The sequence below is a fragment of the Talpa occidentalis genome, unplaced genomic scaffold (assembly GCF_014898055.3).
Source record: "Talpa occidentalis isolate TD23 unplaced genomic scaffold, MPIMG_talOcc4v2.1 talOcc4.14, whole genome shotgun sequence".
Taxonomy (NCBI): domain Eukaryota; kingdom Metazoa; phylum Chordata; class Mammalia; order Eulipotyphla; family Talpidae; genus Talpa; species Talpa occidentalis.
In genome coordinates this window covers 55596616-55610886 of record NW_023601433.1, presented here as the reverse complement: position 1 = coordinate 55610886, position 14271 = coordinate 55596616, and the positions used below count along the sequence as shown (strand labels likewise).

Below are 14271 nucleotides of genomic sequence, written 5' to 3'. Positions count from 1 at the left end.
CAGACTTAATATTGCCATAATCTCTCCTACAGAAAAATCAGCATCCGTTGTGCTTGTAAGGGTGTGAGAACTAAGACGCTGAACTGTTGTTTTGGAGAAGATGGAAGCAAAATGAAATTAAGTATTTTTGTTGTTCAGTGTGGTAGAACAGGGACATGGTTATGATGCTCAGCCAATCCCTGACCTATTTTAGCATGTGTCAGGGTGTAGTATATGTAACTAACCAAACAAAATCAACTTTGATTGAAAATGAAAAAAGTTAACTTCCAGGTTAATTTTGGAGGCAAGATTCAAAAATACTATCCTCACCAGATGCCACAAACATTTTCAGATTTTAATGTTACTTAGTAATTAAACGCTTACAGATTTATCATGGGAAGTTTATCATGTGGCATTCTGGACTTAATACACTAAGTATAGCAAGTGTTGAACTCTGAAACAAATCTATTTGCTGAGGGTGATGGAAGCTGGCTTTCTGAAAGTTGCAGTAGGGAGTTGCAAATATGGCAAATAAGGCTGGGACAACCTGGTGGTGGCATACTGAAACTGGAGGAGTGTACACTGATTTTTGCTTTTTAAACATCTTAGATGGTGTGTGCAAATCCTCACTCCCCCTGCCCCGCCCGCCCCCCCCCCCCACAATTTACTGTTTCTGTGCTGAGAACATCCAGATGAGAGACCTAGCACAAAGATCATGATTCCAATTATTATTCTCCCCTAAAAAGAATCACATCTTCTTGGAGAAATGACTGACTTCAAGGCTGGGACAGCCTGTAACATCAAGAATACAGAAGACAGCTTCATAATAAGGGACTCCTGCAAGCTGGGTCTGAGGCAATTAAAAAAGGACCAGATAGTAACTGAATAAAATGTGGAACATGGACCCACAATGATATACCAAGCAAATGAATAAATAAATGGGGAAAAATGGAAAGTTCTACCCTGCAGCAGAATTACAACTAATAAATGTTCAAGAAATAATAGAATTGGAATATTACCACTTGGGAACCATCATATTTTAACTGATTCAGGAAAGAATCAGTGCATGTGAAATCTGGTGGGTCAAAGTCGGATGAGGGACAGGATATTTACAGAGTCTCAAGTATGCCCCTGCTTACTAACTACAGTATGCCTAGTAATTAACTTTACAGTGGAGAACCCTGACAGACACCATCTTAACCAAGTGAAAAAGTTAATACACTAAGAATGGGACTAATCAAAATGTGACTCCTGACCAGATTCACTGAGAAAAATACAGCGTCACATCTGGGTGTTCTCACCTAAAATACCTAAATCATGAGGGAATTAACAGATGAAACTAAACTGAAGGAAATCCTACCTAATAACTAGTCTAGAGTCTTCAAAATTATCAAGGTCACAAAGAAATGACAGGAGCTATTCCAGAGTGATGGATACGGAAAGAGATAAGCAAACACAACACGTGATGCTGCATGGATAGTGGCCTGTGGGCTGGGCAGGGGCTGTGTTAATGCTGGTTTCTTGACTTTTAGGCAGTGCTGTGATCATACAGCAGTGTCCTCGTACTCAAGTAACACATACTTACATATTAAGGGGTAATGCACAGCATCTGCAACATATTTTTCAAACAATTCAGAATTTAACAGTTCTAGGGTAGTCTAGGTGAACAGTACCATTTCTGCAATCTTTACGTAAATTTGAAATTATCTTTTTTAAAGTCAAAAGGGAGAATGCTGTCTTTCTCCAAAATAGAAGAGAAATTTTGAGAGGTTTAAATGAAGCCAAAGGTGAATTGAGACAAACCTGGCTACTAAATTAAAATTTTATCAGATACACCACTTTATTAGTGAGATCACTAATTTTAAATTTTTAAGAAGTCAAGAGTCCCATCTCAGCTAGCCACACTGATGGAGGGACACTTAAATATTTAAAAAAAACAAAAAACTATTTCAGCTTTGGAGTATGTTTGTGCTTACACTTGAATTATCAGTATGTCTACACTGGCAATTTTTTGTGAAAATTAGTCGCACCAATTCTGGAACATCATTCAAATCTTCAAATGCACTACCACTGTTAGATCCCTGTAACATAACATTTAGTATACAAATAAAAATTCACTTGTGAAACTCAGATACCATCATATCAGAATTTCTTTCTGGAACCAAGAATGCTACATATATTCTAAAATAAACTACAATCAGATGGCAAAAATAATATAAACTATAAGAATATTCTGGCACTTTACCTTTGTTCTTACAAAGAATGATTTGTCCTCTGTCTCAACGAGGTAGAATAGGAAGGTACTTTTACAAGCCTCTTTCATAACACTTTTTAGTTTGACATGTAAACTGGTACACAAGTCAGTAATCATGTCTTCATAGGAAGCTGAATGTGGGAAAGATGTACACATCTCCTGCGATGTGGCTCCTCCAGAAACATTTGTCTCTTTATCTTGAAAAATGACTTGGTTGCTGTTCATCATCACCTTATCGAATTCAGCATATTCATTGAGAATAAGTGAAATATCATTCCGGGATTCTTTCAAAGTACTGTTGTATTTCAGTTTGTTGAGATGTAATGAAGCACTCTGATTTCTTTCAGACTTTGTAAGGTGATTCCTATTGTGACCACCTCTCTCCTTCCAAAAGGAAGAACTGTCCAAACTGCTGTGCATATGGCCTCTCACATGTGGACTCTGTTGCCTGGTGCCCGAGGGCATGATTGTCACTATTAGGGGACTTCTGCTCCGGGACACAGGAAGCAGAAGAGGAGACTCGGGTATTTTTGTCAAAGGGAACGTTCCAGCAGTGATTTGGAGAGGTGACTCCTTTGGAAAGATGTTGGTAGAAGAGGAAAAGTGCCGAGAATCACTATTCTTTAGAATTTGTTTTAGTTTATGCGCAAAACGCAGATATTCCATGTCTAAAGTGTCCTGGGTCAGGTCATCTGCTGCCTGCCAAGTGTTTGTCCAGGAGCTGAGCAAGCCACACTTTGCAGTGAGACGAGGGTGCCTCCTCAGGCTGTGTAGTGTCCGAGCGGTGTCCTGGAACTCCTTAGTTATGGTGAAGTTAGCGTAAGTCCTGGGGATGCCATGGGAGTCTCGGATCTGAATGTAATGTGGTGCACACTTGTCCTCTTTCTTTAATCCAATGCACCAGCTTCTGGGAGCAAAGCTGGCCTCTAACACTGGAACTTGGTTAGAGTAACCCCAATCTTCATTACCACCATTGTTTAAACACAGGAAAGCGTTATAAGCATCTTTTTTCTTGGTGTGACATCGCAAAGTACAAGAATCCTCCATGTCAAATTTGGGATTTCTACAATCACAGAAAGAATCTTCATCAGAGTTCCCTGAAAGTGGTTCATAATGGATGTCAGAATTTACACTGCTATCCAGGTCTCCACCCAGGGCTGTAGGGTCCTCCTTGGCCCTGTGCCCCTCATCTGCCACCGTATTTTCTGTCTGCTTTTTCGAAATCCCGAAAACAAGAGTGTCACCAGATTTGGAAACAAAGGAAGCAGAAGGCTCGTCATTGATATTTTCACAAGGGATTGCTGTGTTCTGGTAAGAGCCAGCATCCACGGGGAAAAGACCATCACTCAGCAGATCTTTTGTTTCATATGTTGACATATCTTGCAGCACATGGATTTTCTGTTCACCTTTTGGAGATACGGTGTTTGATTGCGAGTCGACACCTACCTCTACGGATTTTTCATGTAACTCAGCTTCAGTTTCACTATTTTTAAGCAAAGTGGCCATTGTGACTACTGATATTTCCTGTGTTTGAAACCCTGTTTCTCCACTTATGGGTCTGGTACAATGAGTTAACGAAGTACCATCTGAGGAGAAAGCCAGTTTGGAGCTCTCTAAGCCCATGTGTGCCTGTGAAAGATCAATCCCATCAACTGAATTGGAGTTTAAGGACATAAGCTGCATGTAATTGCTTTCATTTGTTTTGAAATCATGGCTCAAGAGATTTTTCTTAATGCTTTTAGGGCTAGTTTGTTGTTTCACTACACCACCTGCAGCAGTTACAGTAACAAATGTGTCAGCCAAAGTCCTATCTTCAAGAATCTTTCTAGGACTAGATGGAAACTCACTGGTTTCTAGGGCAAGATGCTTTAAGCTTGAATTTCTATTGTCTACACTATTTGGCTGCAATGGACTTCTTGACCTTACCCATTTTTCAAGAGAAGGCTTAAAGTCATCCCTGTAATTGGTAGCCGAGGCAACCTGATTTGACTCTATGTCACAGCAGAGCGTCTTTGCTGAGAAAGAGAAACTCTCATCACACTCACTTGGAATAATTTTCTCAGTTTCTTTACTGGGAAGGGTTAAATGTCTATCTTTTCCTCCTGAATGATTATTGGATAGTAGAGGCATTTCATCAGAAAGCAGCATCTGTTGTACCTGAGTTACATTTTCTTGTGCCACTGGATGGATAGAACTAACAAAAGGATTTTCTTTCTCATTTATGGCCAAATCTACTGATTCAAATTGGAAGAATTTGTCATTTTTCTCACAATGAGTATCAGGAAGTTTTAAACTACAGAGAGACATAGCCTGAGATGGTTGTATTTCTTCAGCTAGTACTTGGGGGTCAGGACTAGAAGCTGGAGACACCTCTTCAATTAAAGAAGCAAAGGTAAAGTCTGAGGGAATGTGAACTTCCTCCATGATCTCAAGAGTACAACTTTCTTTAGGAAGTATTAAAGTAACTGGTTGTGAATTATCACCTTTTCTCCCATTTTCTGATGGTTTCTCTGACACTGCAGGATTTACTGATGTATAACTAGAAGAATTCACCTCTCTGTTTTCTCTACATGTTGCCTGTTCTGGCTCAGTGGTTTCCTTAGTCATATCCTGAAATTCTACATTTGTTAATGGAGCCTCTTGATCTTGCTGTATTTTCCCAGCTGGCATTGCTTCTCTGGGGCTGGTTGGTGGTGATATGGTGAGACTTAGATCAATGTCAGAATCTTCCTCTGATAATTCTAGGCTGGCCTCCTCTCTATTCGCTGACTGACTGGTTTGTTTGGTAAATGCTGAGTTAAATGATTCAAAATTCAAATTTTCATTTTTTAGATCACTCTTGCCATTCTTTAATTCTGAAGAGCTTTCTGACATGTTACTGCCTGATGGAATGCAGTTAAGTGAGTAATTTTTTCCCAAGATGGCAGAGGCTGATGATGAGACCACTTCTTGAACCTGTGATGGTGCTATAACCTCTTCTGAAGATATGCCAAAGACACTCTGGGTCTGCAGAAAAACTTGAGAGAGTTTTGTGTCTTCTCTGGGTAACAAGTAATTAGAACTTTTAACTAATGATAATGCCTCCATTACCACTGGATTATTAGATGATGATGATGAGCCTAGAATAGGCTGTAATGAACATGTTTCTTTAGCAAGTATCTCTTCACTTACAGAAGAGGCACAAAGATATTTAGTGCCTTGTTGTCCTGGCACTTCTTGAGATGAAATGTCCCTCAGACCTTTTATTTGTTGTGGATTTTCAAATGTGGATGTAGGATGTCGAAGACTTACAGTAGGTGACACCTGTTTAATAAGCTCCATATTAAAGGCTGTAGATTTCTCAGCTCTTTTTATAGTTTCTGCCTGTACTGGTACATAGGAATTTTTTTCAAAAGAGAAAGTAACTGGTTCCAGATTAATCGTTACATACTCCGTATCATCATCCTTCCTTTCCAGTGAAGGCTGACAATCTTTGTTCATGGGGCTGCTAGGCTGGATAAGCTCCTGTAAAGTACCATAGTTTTCATGCGCTGCTGCATGAAAAATATCAACTTTGCTTTTAAGGGTGCTGTACACAGACTTTTGACAATCCGCTGACTGATTGCTGACCCCATCACAAGTCTTGGTGACTGTGGTTTGTGTGACATCATCATTGTCAGAAATCACTGTGGTGTTATCAAGTGGTTGAAAGGTTTTACCTTCACCGGAAATAGAAGGAATAGAAGCTTCAGTACTTCCAATACTAGTAAGCACAAGACTGGAAGTCTCTAATTTATATGATTCTTGTTTGGCTTTTCCCCCAATTACCTGAAATGACAAAAGGAAAAAAAAAAAAAATCAAGAGTCTTGGAAGCCTCCCTGGTGGTGCTAGGGGTTAAAGTCTCAGCTATCGCCAGCCACTGCAGCATGAGTTCGATTCCCAGCTGAGAAGCTAACCCACATGGCGCAGCAGACCTCTTCTGTCTAGCCTGCTGCTCCCCTCAGCAGTTTATTTCAGTAGATCTGCCAGTTCTGCTCCCCACTCTCTCTGGTGAATGCTCTCACCCTGTTCCCTCCCTGCACCTCTGGACCACACCCCAGTTCTTGTATGCATAAATAAGTAAAATAAATCTTTTAAAAAAAAAATCAAGAGTCAATTTGGTTAGTTCTCAGCATTTATATACAAGTGAAGAACAGATCAATTTTAGTTTGTTCTTTTGAATCTTCTAATATGTAAGAATATCACAGGGTAGAGATAAAACAAATCCCTTTTAAATAAGTTTAAAATAATCTCCAAATAGGAGTTTGTTATACACAGATAAGAATTCCAAAACTTTCTTCATTGCCCAGCCTGTTTATTATTTAAAATTGATTTTGGGGAATTAAAGTGGTTAGTCTGCTGACAATTTAAAGACTTGAAAATGCAGCCTGCATGCTAAGTAGCATCATTTAATTCACAAATGTAACATTAGAGAATTATTCAATCTTAATTATGTTTTCAGTAAAATTAAAAGATAATTTTTAAAGCAAAGAATCACTTAAACACCAGTTTTCAGTTAGACTGCATCACACTGTCATGTGGAACTTTTCCACAAGGAAGTAGTAAATTAATTATTATCTTCTGTACTCAGAAAACACTGATTAGCAATTCGCCCATTATATCAATTTCTAGTCTGGGAAATAAAGGTCCCTTATCCCTTAGCTATCGTCTTTGCTTGTAATTGGAGATAACAATCTTTCTCATGATACCCCATTTGACAGAAAACACCATGTAGTTTGCGTTAATAAATTACACCAAAGCTACTGATTTAAAGACTACCAATGATTTAGATTAAGTAGCAGAAATCTGAGCCATACCTTTATTTTTTTTTAATATTATTATTTTTTTCTTTTTAGATTTATTTATTTATATAAGAACTGGAGTACAGGAGAGATGTGTGGGAGGGTGAGAGGACTCACCAGAGACAGAGCGGGGAGCAGAACAGGCAGACTGACTGAAATACACTGCTGAGGGGAGCAGTGGGTGAGACAGGAGAGGTCTGCCGCGCTATGTGGGTACCTCCCTGGCTGGCCAGGAATCGCACTGCAGAGGCTGCAGACAGCTTCACAACGCTGCACTCAACCGGCTGAGCCACCAGGGAAGCCCGCCAAACCTTTACAAAGGCAGGTATTTTGTCAAGCCTTTACTTTAAATTTTGATACAACATTTTTAATTGCTCCAGTTAAAATTTGAAAATCTGGTCTGGCTGAACATCAATTGAGAACAATGGAATGAAACAAAGTATGTTTTGTAGATTTACCAATAGTTATCTACAATGGCTCTACTCTCAGAGGTGTGGCATTTGATTACTTTTTTGATTACTATTATTTTTTTCAAAAATAATTCTAATATATTCAATTGTAGTTTAAGACTAAACGAAACTTTCTAATGTTTATTATTACCATGCTGGATCCTTAAACAATATTCTAAAAGAGGTTTGCTGCAATGGTGCAGCAGTTGAGCACCATGCTGCGAAGCTGTCTGCAGCCTTTGCAGTGCTGGTTCGATTCCCCGCCGACCAGGAAGAACCCCACATGGTGCAGACCTCTTCTGCCTCGCCCGCCGTTCCCCTCAGCAGTGTCTTCGGTTCGTCTGCCTGCTCTGCTCCCCACTCTGGCTCTGGTGACTTCTCTCACCCTCCCGCACTTCTGACCAGTACCCCAGTTCTTGTACAAAATAAATAAATCTTAAAAAAAAAAAAAAAATTCTAGAAGAAAATCAGAGAATGAGCAATTTACCCCAAATTATACAAGAAGTGAGACCATTATGGTTAGTTCCCAGATCATCTGACCACCGTGGTTTTGTTCTACTTCTGTTTCTTCAATCAGGATGGTCAATATGTTATATCTATAGACAATATGGAGTGACATCTATGAAAATTAAGTTTCTGGCATTATAATTTATACTTTTATATAGCCAGAGAGTTCACTTTCCCAAGAGAAACCAATGTCTAAAATTCTGAATGTGATTTTACATACTAAATATGAGCATTTCTTCAAAAACTGTCAGCATTTGTAGTATTCAGCTTCACTTACCTCATTATTACAAGAATAGGTGAAATTCTGGCTTTCTTGGGTGTCTGGATGGTCTGCTCTTACAAACATTTCTTCCTGGTCATTCTGTACCCAGAGTCCCAAGCCTTTTGCTGATGGTAGTTTAATGAGAGGAAGCACAGTGTTAGCTTCAGGGAAGGACACAGTAGTCGTACAAGCTCCAGGTGTCACATTAGTCTCCAATAGAGGGTCTGCAGAACACCTTTGCACACTGGTAGACTCCTCAATTTCACTGAATTCAAAAGATTCTAATGTGCTATTGATAGACACATATTTTGCTGGGTTGCTGTGTTCTACTACTCGTCGGGATGACCTTATGACTTTGTTCTGATTGCTGTAAAACAGAGCTACCCACATATGAAGTAAAAGCTTCACTTCTTCCACATTATCAGGTAAATCAGTGTTCCAGGGCCTGAGATTTTAAAGAAATAACACCCAAAAATCATTTAGAAACAGTTATTTTAGTTGACTATCTTATCATAAGTGCCTTCATTATTAATCTTTGCTTTTGTGTTATTTTAAAAATTATACAAACATGAAACAATAAGATGAAGCTGATTTAATAAGAGAATCTACAATGAATCTAATTCCTTCATTACAAAGACAAGAGAAGGGAACTGAAAATTAGAGCCCTAAATGGCAGAATCACAACCACAACATAAGGTTCCCAACTCCTGCGCTACCATTTTTCTTTTCTACCATACAAACTCTCTCTGAACACAATACACTTATTGTGGGATTAATGGCTTCAGCAATGACCAAAATCGTCATCTCCTTGCTTTTGCTAAGTTGGCTAACTAATTTCTAGTTTTGTGTCGCTCTTCTAACATTTGGGAAAGTCTGAACATTAAAATATCTGTATGGCAATTTAGTAGAACTATACTATTTACGATTACAGTTCTGGAAAATCTGAAATCAAAAAAGGAGATGCCATTTCTGGCCATCTGCCAGGCAAAAGGATAGCAGAGAGGTACAGTGGGATGAGTCAGAGAGGCTACAGAGTTAGGACTCATGCTAGGGAAATTATTCTCATGAGAAAAAGGGAATTTAATGCATGCTTTTATGAGCATAAGCTTATAAGTGGATCAAAGAAGTCTGATAGTTTAATGACATATATAGACAATAACAGCTGAATGTTATTTCATACGGCCACCAATTCTTTGCTAGTAGGTTACTGTTTATTAGCATGAGCCACTTGCCATGCAAAATCCTAATTTACCTTGCAACTTCATAATCTAACTATTACTAAACCCAGACTTCAAAGTGTTGGCTATAGACTGTCATCTTTCATTGACATCTCCTGCAACTGTGTTAGAAATGTAAACTCTCAGGCCCCACCCCAAACGGAGTCAGAATTTGCATTTCAGTGAGACCCCTACAGAACTTTCAGGCCACAGAAGCTATTGAGAGAAGATGGATTCAAATATGGTATAATCCATACTCCAAAGCCATGTATTCGACTGCTCCGCTATTGCTACCTTGGCCCATTCTTAAGGAAGATTTATAAAACAACCCTATGTAAAAGCACGCACTCAGCAAGCTGCAAACTTAACTAGCTATATGTATTTCTCTAAATGTTTCTTTGGGAATTCTGTCTTTAAAGCACCATTTCCATACCTCCCTATTCTATAACAGTAAGCTCTCATTTAAATATTATAACTCAAAGACTACACAGGCTTATAAAGGAGCCCCTCAAAAATGGAAAGTTGCTTACACATATAAATATTATCTTGCAGAAGTTCTCCATTTGATCACCAACAGAGGCAAAGCTAGCCTGATATTCTTTCCAGTATACACAACACCTTGACATTATTACATTATTGATATCCAACACTTTTTTCTCCATGCCCAAAATTTGGTACAAGTGTATCTCGTCACCACCTCTACCTCAACAGAAGTTTCACTCACTTCCATCAAGTGTCACTCATACTTACCCATGTAATGCTCTTATTACAGTTTTCTCCAGTGGGTTGTTGGTATACTTGCTATCTAAGCTGAATACATATTCTGTTTCACATCTGAAAGTGACCTTAAAGGATCCATCACAGCTAAACACAGTATGTGAGCAATAAAAATCTTTTAGGTTGGAAGACAGCAATCTACTCTTGCGTTTTAGCAATGGGCCCTCAGAAAGCTTTTGCAGAGGGGAGGTGCTCTGCTGATGCCGAAATGGCATTACTTTTCCCACTGGGGTTCCTGCTTCAGGGCCTTTTGTGGTGTTCTTGGCAAAGGTAGAGCCTGGTACCCCTTTCTGCTGTAGTTGCTTCTTTGAATGTTCTGCAAGGAGCAGAGCATAGGAATGTTCCAGAGCAACAAAAGAGCTTAGGCTTGTAACAGAAGTTTCTAGTGTTTCCTCAGAAAGTGTAGGCTGGGTTTCAATTGGAGCTGGACTGTGAGAAACCACACTCTCTTCCTCTTGGCTCACGGTGGAGTCTGACATCAAATCACTCTTATCAGAAGAGGGTTTAGGTAACAGTCCACCTTTTTGACTTTTAACTCCTCTATGATATTCATGGTCAGATGTACCTCGTAAAGAATGTTCCTTAGAAAGCAAAGCATCATTTTGTGGTAATTCAGACGAGTTTTTGGGCTCAGATGATGAAGTGGTAGAAGGAGCAGAGCTTAATGCCAGGTCAGCTAACATATTCAGGGCCTGGGAGTCACAGTTGACAATGGAGCTGTCAGGAAGATCTTTTTGCGCTACTGTGGTATTTTCCGGTTGAGCTGTATTTATGCTAGTAACATCTGCTTGATCACTGGATGAAATTTCTGATTGAAGTTGTGAAGCAGTTTCTCCTTTGGCTTCAGTATAAAAAAAAACAACACAGCATTTGATTTCATAGTATTCTTTGTCATATTATAATGACTTAGTGAAAAATCAATGGATAAGTGAAATACTTAAAAAAAAAAAAACCTCTTGATATGCTACATAGGTTTTATATTGAAACCAAGGTCTCTTTCAACTCTCAAATCTACTACAATGTTTATCAGAGAAGCAAGTCTTAAAGAATATATGTGGGGCCTCCCTGGTGGCGCAAGGGGTTAAGCACAGCAAGGTGAAGCTCTCCGCAGCCTCTGCAGCACAAGTTTGATCCCCAGCCAGGGAGCTACCCACATGGCGCAACAGACCTCTCCTGTCTTGCCCACTGCTCCCCTCAGCAGTGTATTTCCACCAGTCTGCCTGTTCTCTTCCCCACTGTGTCTCTGGTGAATCCTCTCATCACTCCCCCGACTCTGCACCTCTAGCCTATACCCCAGTTCTTGTAAAATCTTAAAATAAAATAAAAAAAATGAATATATGTGCACATTAATTTAAAAAGAAATCACCCTTCAAAAATGCTGTACTAGGGGCCTCCCTGGTGGTGCAAGGGGTTAAGCACTGCACTATAAAGCAATCCGCAGACTCCTCTGTGGCATGAGTTTGATCCCCGACCGGCCAGGGAGATTCCCACATGGCGAAGCAGACCTCTCCTTGCTTGCTGCTCCCCTCAGCGGTATGCTTCGTTCAGTCTGCCTATTCTGTTCCCTGCTCAGTCTCTGGTGAATCCTCTTACCCCCACCCCCACATCTCTGGCCTCTACCCCTGCTTGTATGCATAAATAAATAAATCTTAAAAAAAAAAATGCTGTATTACACGTAAGACAAATTGCTGACCTAAAGAAAAACATAAAGAAAAACTAAACAAAGAAATCAGGAGTCCTGCCCTTGGAGAGCTTACAATCTAGTGAGAATACACAAATTTCTAAGTTTGAAGTGCACACTTCCTTAGAAACTATTCCCCTTAACAAATATGTAAGAGAAATCACCTAAAAGATTTTTAACCATAATTAAATTTGATATGAATAAAAATTAGAAGTCGTAAAAGAAATCACCAACTCATTACCTTTTAAAATCTCACTTTCTGCACTGAAAACATTTCTATTTGCAAAACAGCAAATCTTTTTGTCTACTGATAATTCTCCTTTCTTCAGGTAATCAAATTTATCACTTGCCCTTAATCAGAAAATTGACATTTCAAGTGGTTTACTTAGCATTCACAGGACATGAATTCAGCCTTCTTAAACGCAGTCATTATAAAGGATGAAGTTCACAATAATACTAGACAGTGATTCCCTGTAGCAGGTAGATAGATGGATAGAAAAGCCAATGGTGTTCCTCTTTATAATAAATAGTAGTGGGTCTGAAATAATAACCTTCCTGCAAAGGCCAATGACACATATTTAAGGAGAAAAAGAAACTCGAAGTCATCATAGTTTGAGAAGGGTGTGTGTATGGGAGGGAGGGTAAAATTAATCGTTCAACCATTGTCCAGTTTAAAATAAACCCAGGAGCTCAATGGATGAGAGTGACCCAAAGCAGAGAATCATCCTATTAGTCCCATGCATATGAAACATGAATGCATTTTAGGATCTGATGTGTTTATTGATACTAATTTTACTCTATCTTTGTTAATATCATGACCTCCACATTTTTGTTTCTTACAAAAAAATGTCACTTATGAATAAGGTCTAATATAGAGAATACTGTATTAAAGAAAAAAGGTTCATTTTAATACATGTAGTCTCAAGCAACTCATTTAACTGCTTACTTATTAGAGACTCAAGCAATTAAAAACACAATTCTGATATAACCTCTTTTAAAATATAAAGATAGAAACAATGTCAAATTGGTTCTATTAAAAAACATAAAGAATCAGTAAATAAAAACTATTACTGAAAACTTAAAAAGGGACAGAAAATGATTAGTTTCAGTAATGAAATGACTGCTCTTTCTTAAACTGATAATTCTTCAAGGGTAAGAAATGGAACAGATTTGTATAGGCAATTAAGAAATAGAAGAAATGGAAGAAAAATAAGAGATCATTTAAAAGGTGGTAATCTTAAAATTTAAGCTTGCAATGTGGCTGCACAATATATACAGACATTTGCAATAAAAAAGTCTATTTTTGAATATTTACTTTGAAAATTCATTTTCTGGGTTCACTTTTCTGCCAGTAACCAATTGTACACCTCCTCCCATTAATGAATCAGGCAACAAATCTGAGAGCCAACTCAGTACAAACAATTCAAATGTCATGGCTAAGAATACAAGGCATTATATGTTTATCTATGGGCATGCTTACAAATTAATTGGAACTGACAGGATCAAGACATCAAATGATTAGAAAATCTTACGAATTCTTTAATGTTCTCAAAGACCCAAAAGGAAATGAAAGGGGAAAAAAGAGATCAGTAAAGATCAGAACATCAGGAAATGCCTAACTGTGGAGGCAGGACTCCAACCTTGACTAGGATCTGAATGGGTAGAGGGCATACGCACCCCAGCAAGAATGCCTGTGAGGCATGTGTAACACCAAGCGTCCAGCAAGGAAAGTACATGCTAGAAAAGAGCAGGAGAGAAATAGGGATGTGTGGGGCTCAAGATCATATTATGAATTCTCTTGAGCAACAACTGAAGAGTTTACATTTGGTATGGACACCAAAACTACACCATGTGGTTTAGAATGACATAAGAGCTTTTAAAAAATATTCAGTCATAAAACAATATTAAAGAAACTAACCAAGAAAAGTAAGTTCATCCATAATTCTATCAAACCAACAAAAACAATAGTTTCTTTCTCTGAATTCCCACTAAACATGAGATTTGAAAAGAGCTAAAAAAAATAAAATAAAAAAATAAAATCGATGGAAAAAGTAAATCTTCCTTTAATTTAAACAAAACAACACAACACAATACTGCAGATAAAGTCAAATTTACAGATTTTGCAGACTGGAAGAACTAAACTATGCATGGAAAGAGGAAAGTTAAGAAGGGGCAAGGACCACAGAAGAGCTGGTGTGTGATCATTTCACGGAGAAGAAGTCGACAGTGAGAGCGGAACTTTCAGGTAAAGAGGCTATGTCTAGCAGTGGAAATACAGAACTAGGAACTGTCAGTTATTTATTTGTATAACTAAACTTTATTAT

At 38.5% G+C, this 14271-nt stretch overlaps 1 protein-coding gene across 9 annotated transcripts in view; it reads right to left on the bottom strand.

Moving 5' to 3' along the window:
- Positions 1-14271, bottom strand: part of TASOR2 (transcription activation suppressor family member 2) — a 70591-nt gene that overhangs the window by 8533 nt on the left and 47787 nt on the right. For all 9 annotated transcript variants that reach the window (XM_054695063.1, XM_054695059.1, XM_054695062.1 and 6 more), the window contains 3 exons: positions 10240-11107; positions 8288-8717; positions 2225-6040 (listed from right to left, as the gene is read on the bottom strand). In XM_054695063.1, the coding sequence (XP_054551038.1) occupies positions 2225-6040; positions 8288-8717; positions 10240-11107 (5114 nt within the window). The remainder of the gene's footprint in view (positions 1-2224; positions 6041-8287; positions 8718-10239; positions 11108-14271) is intronic.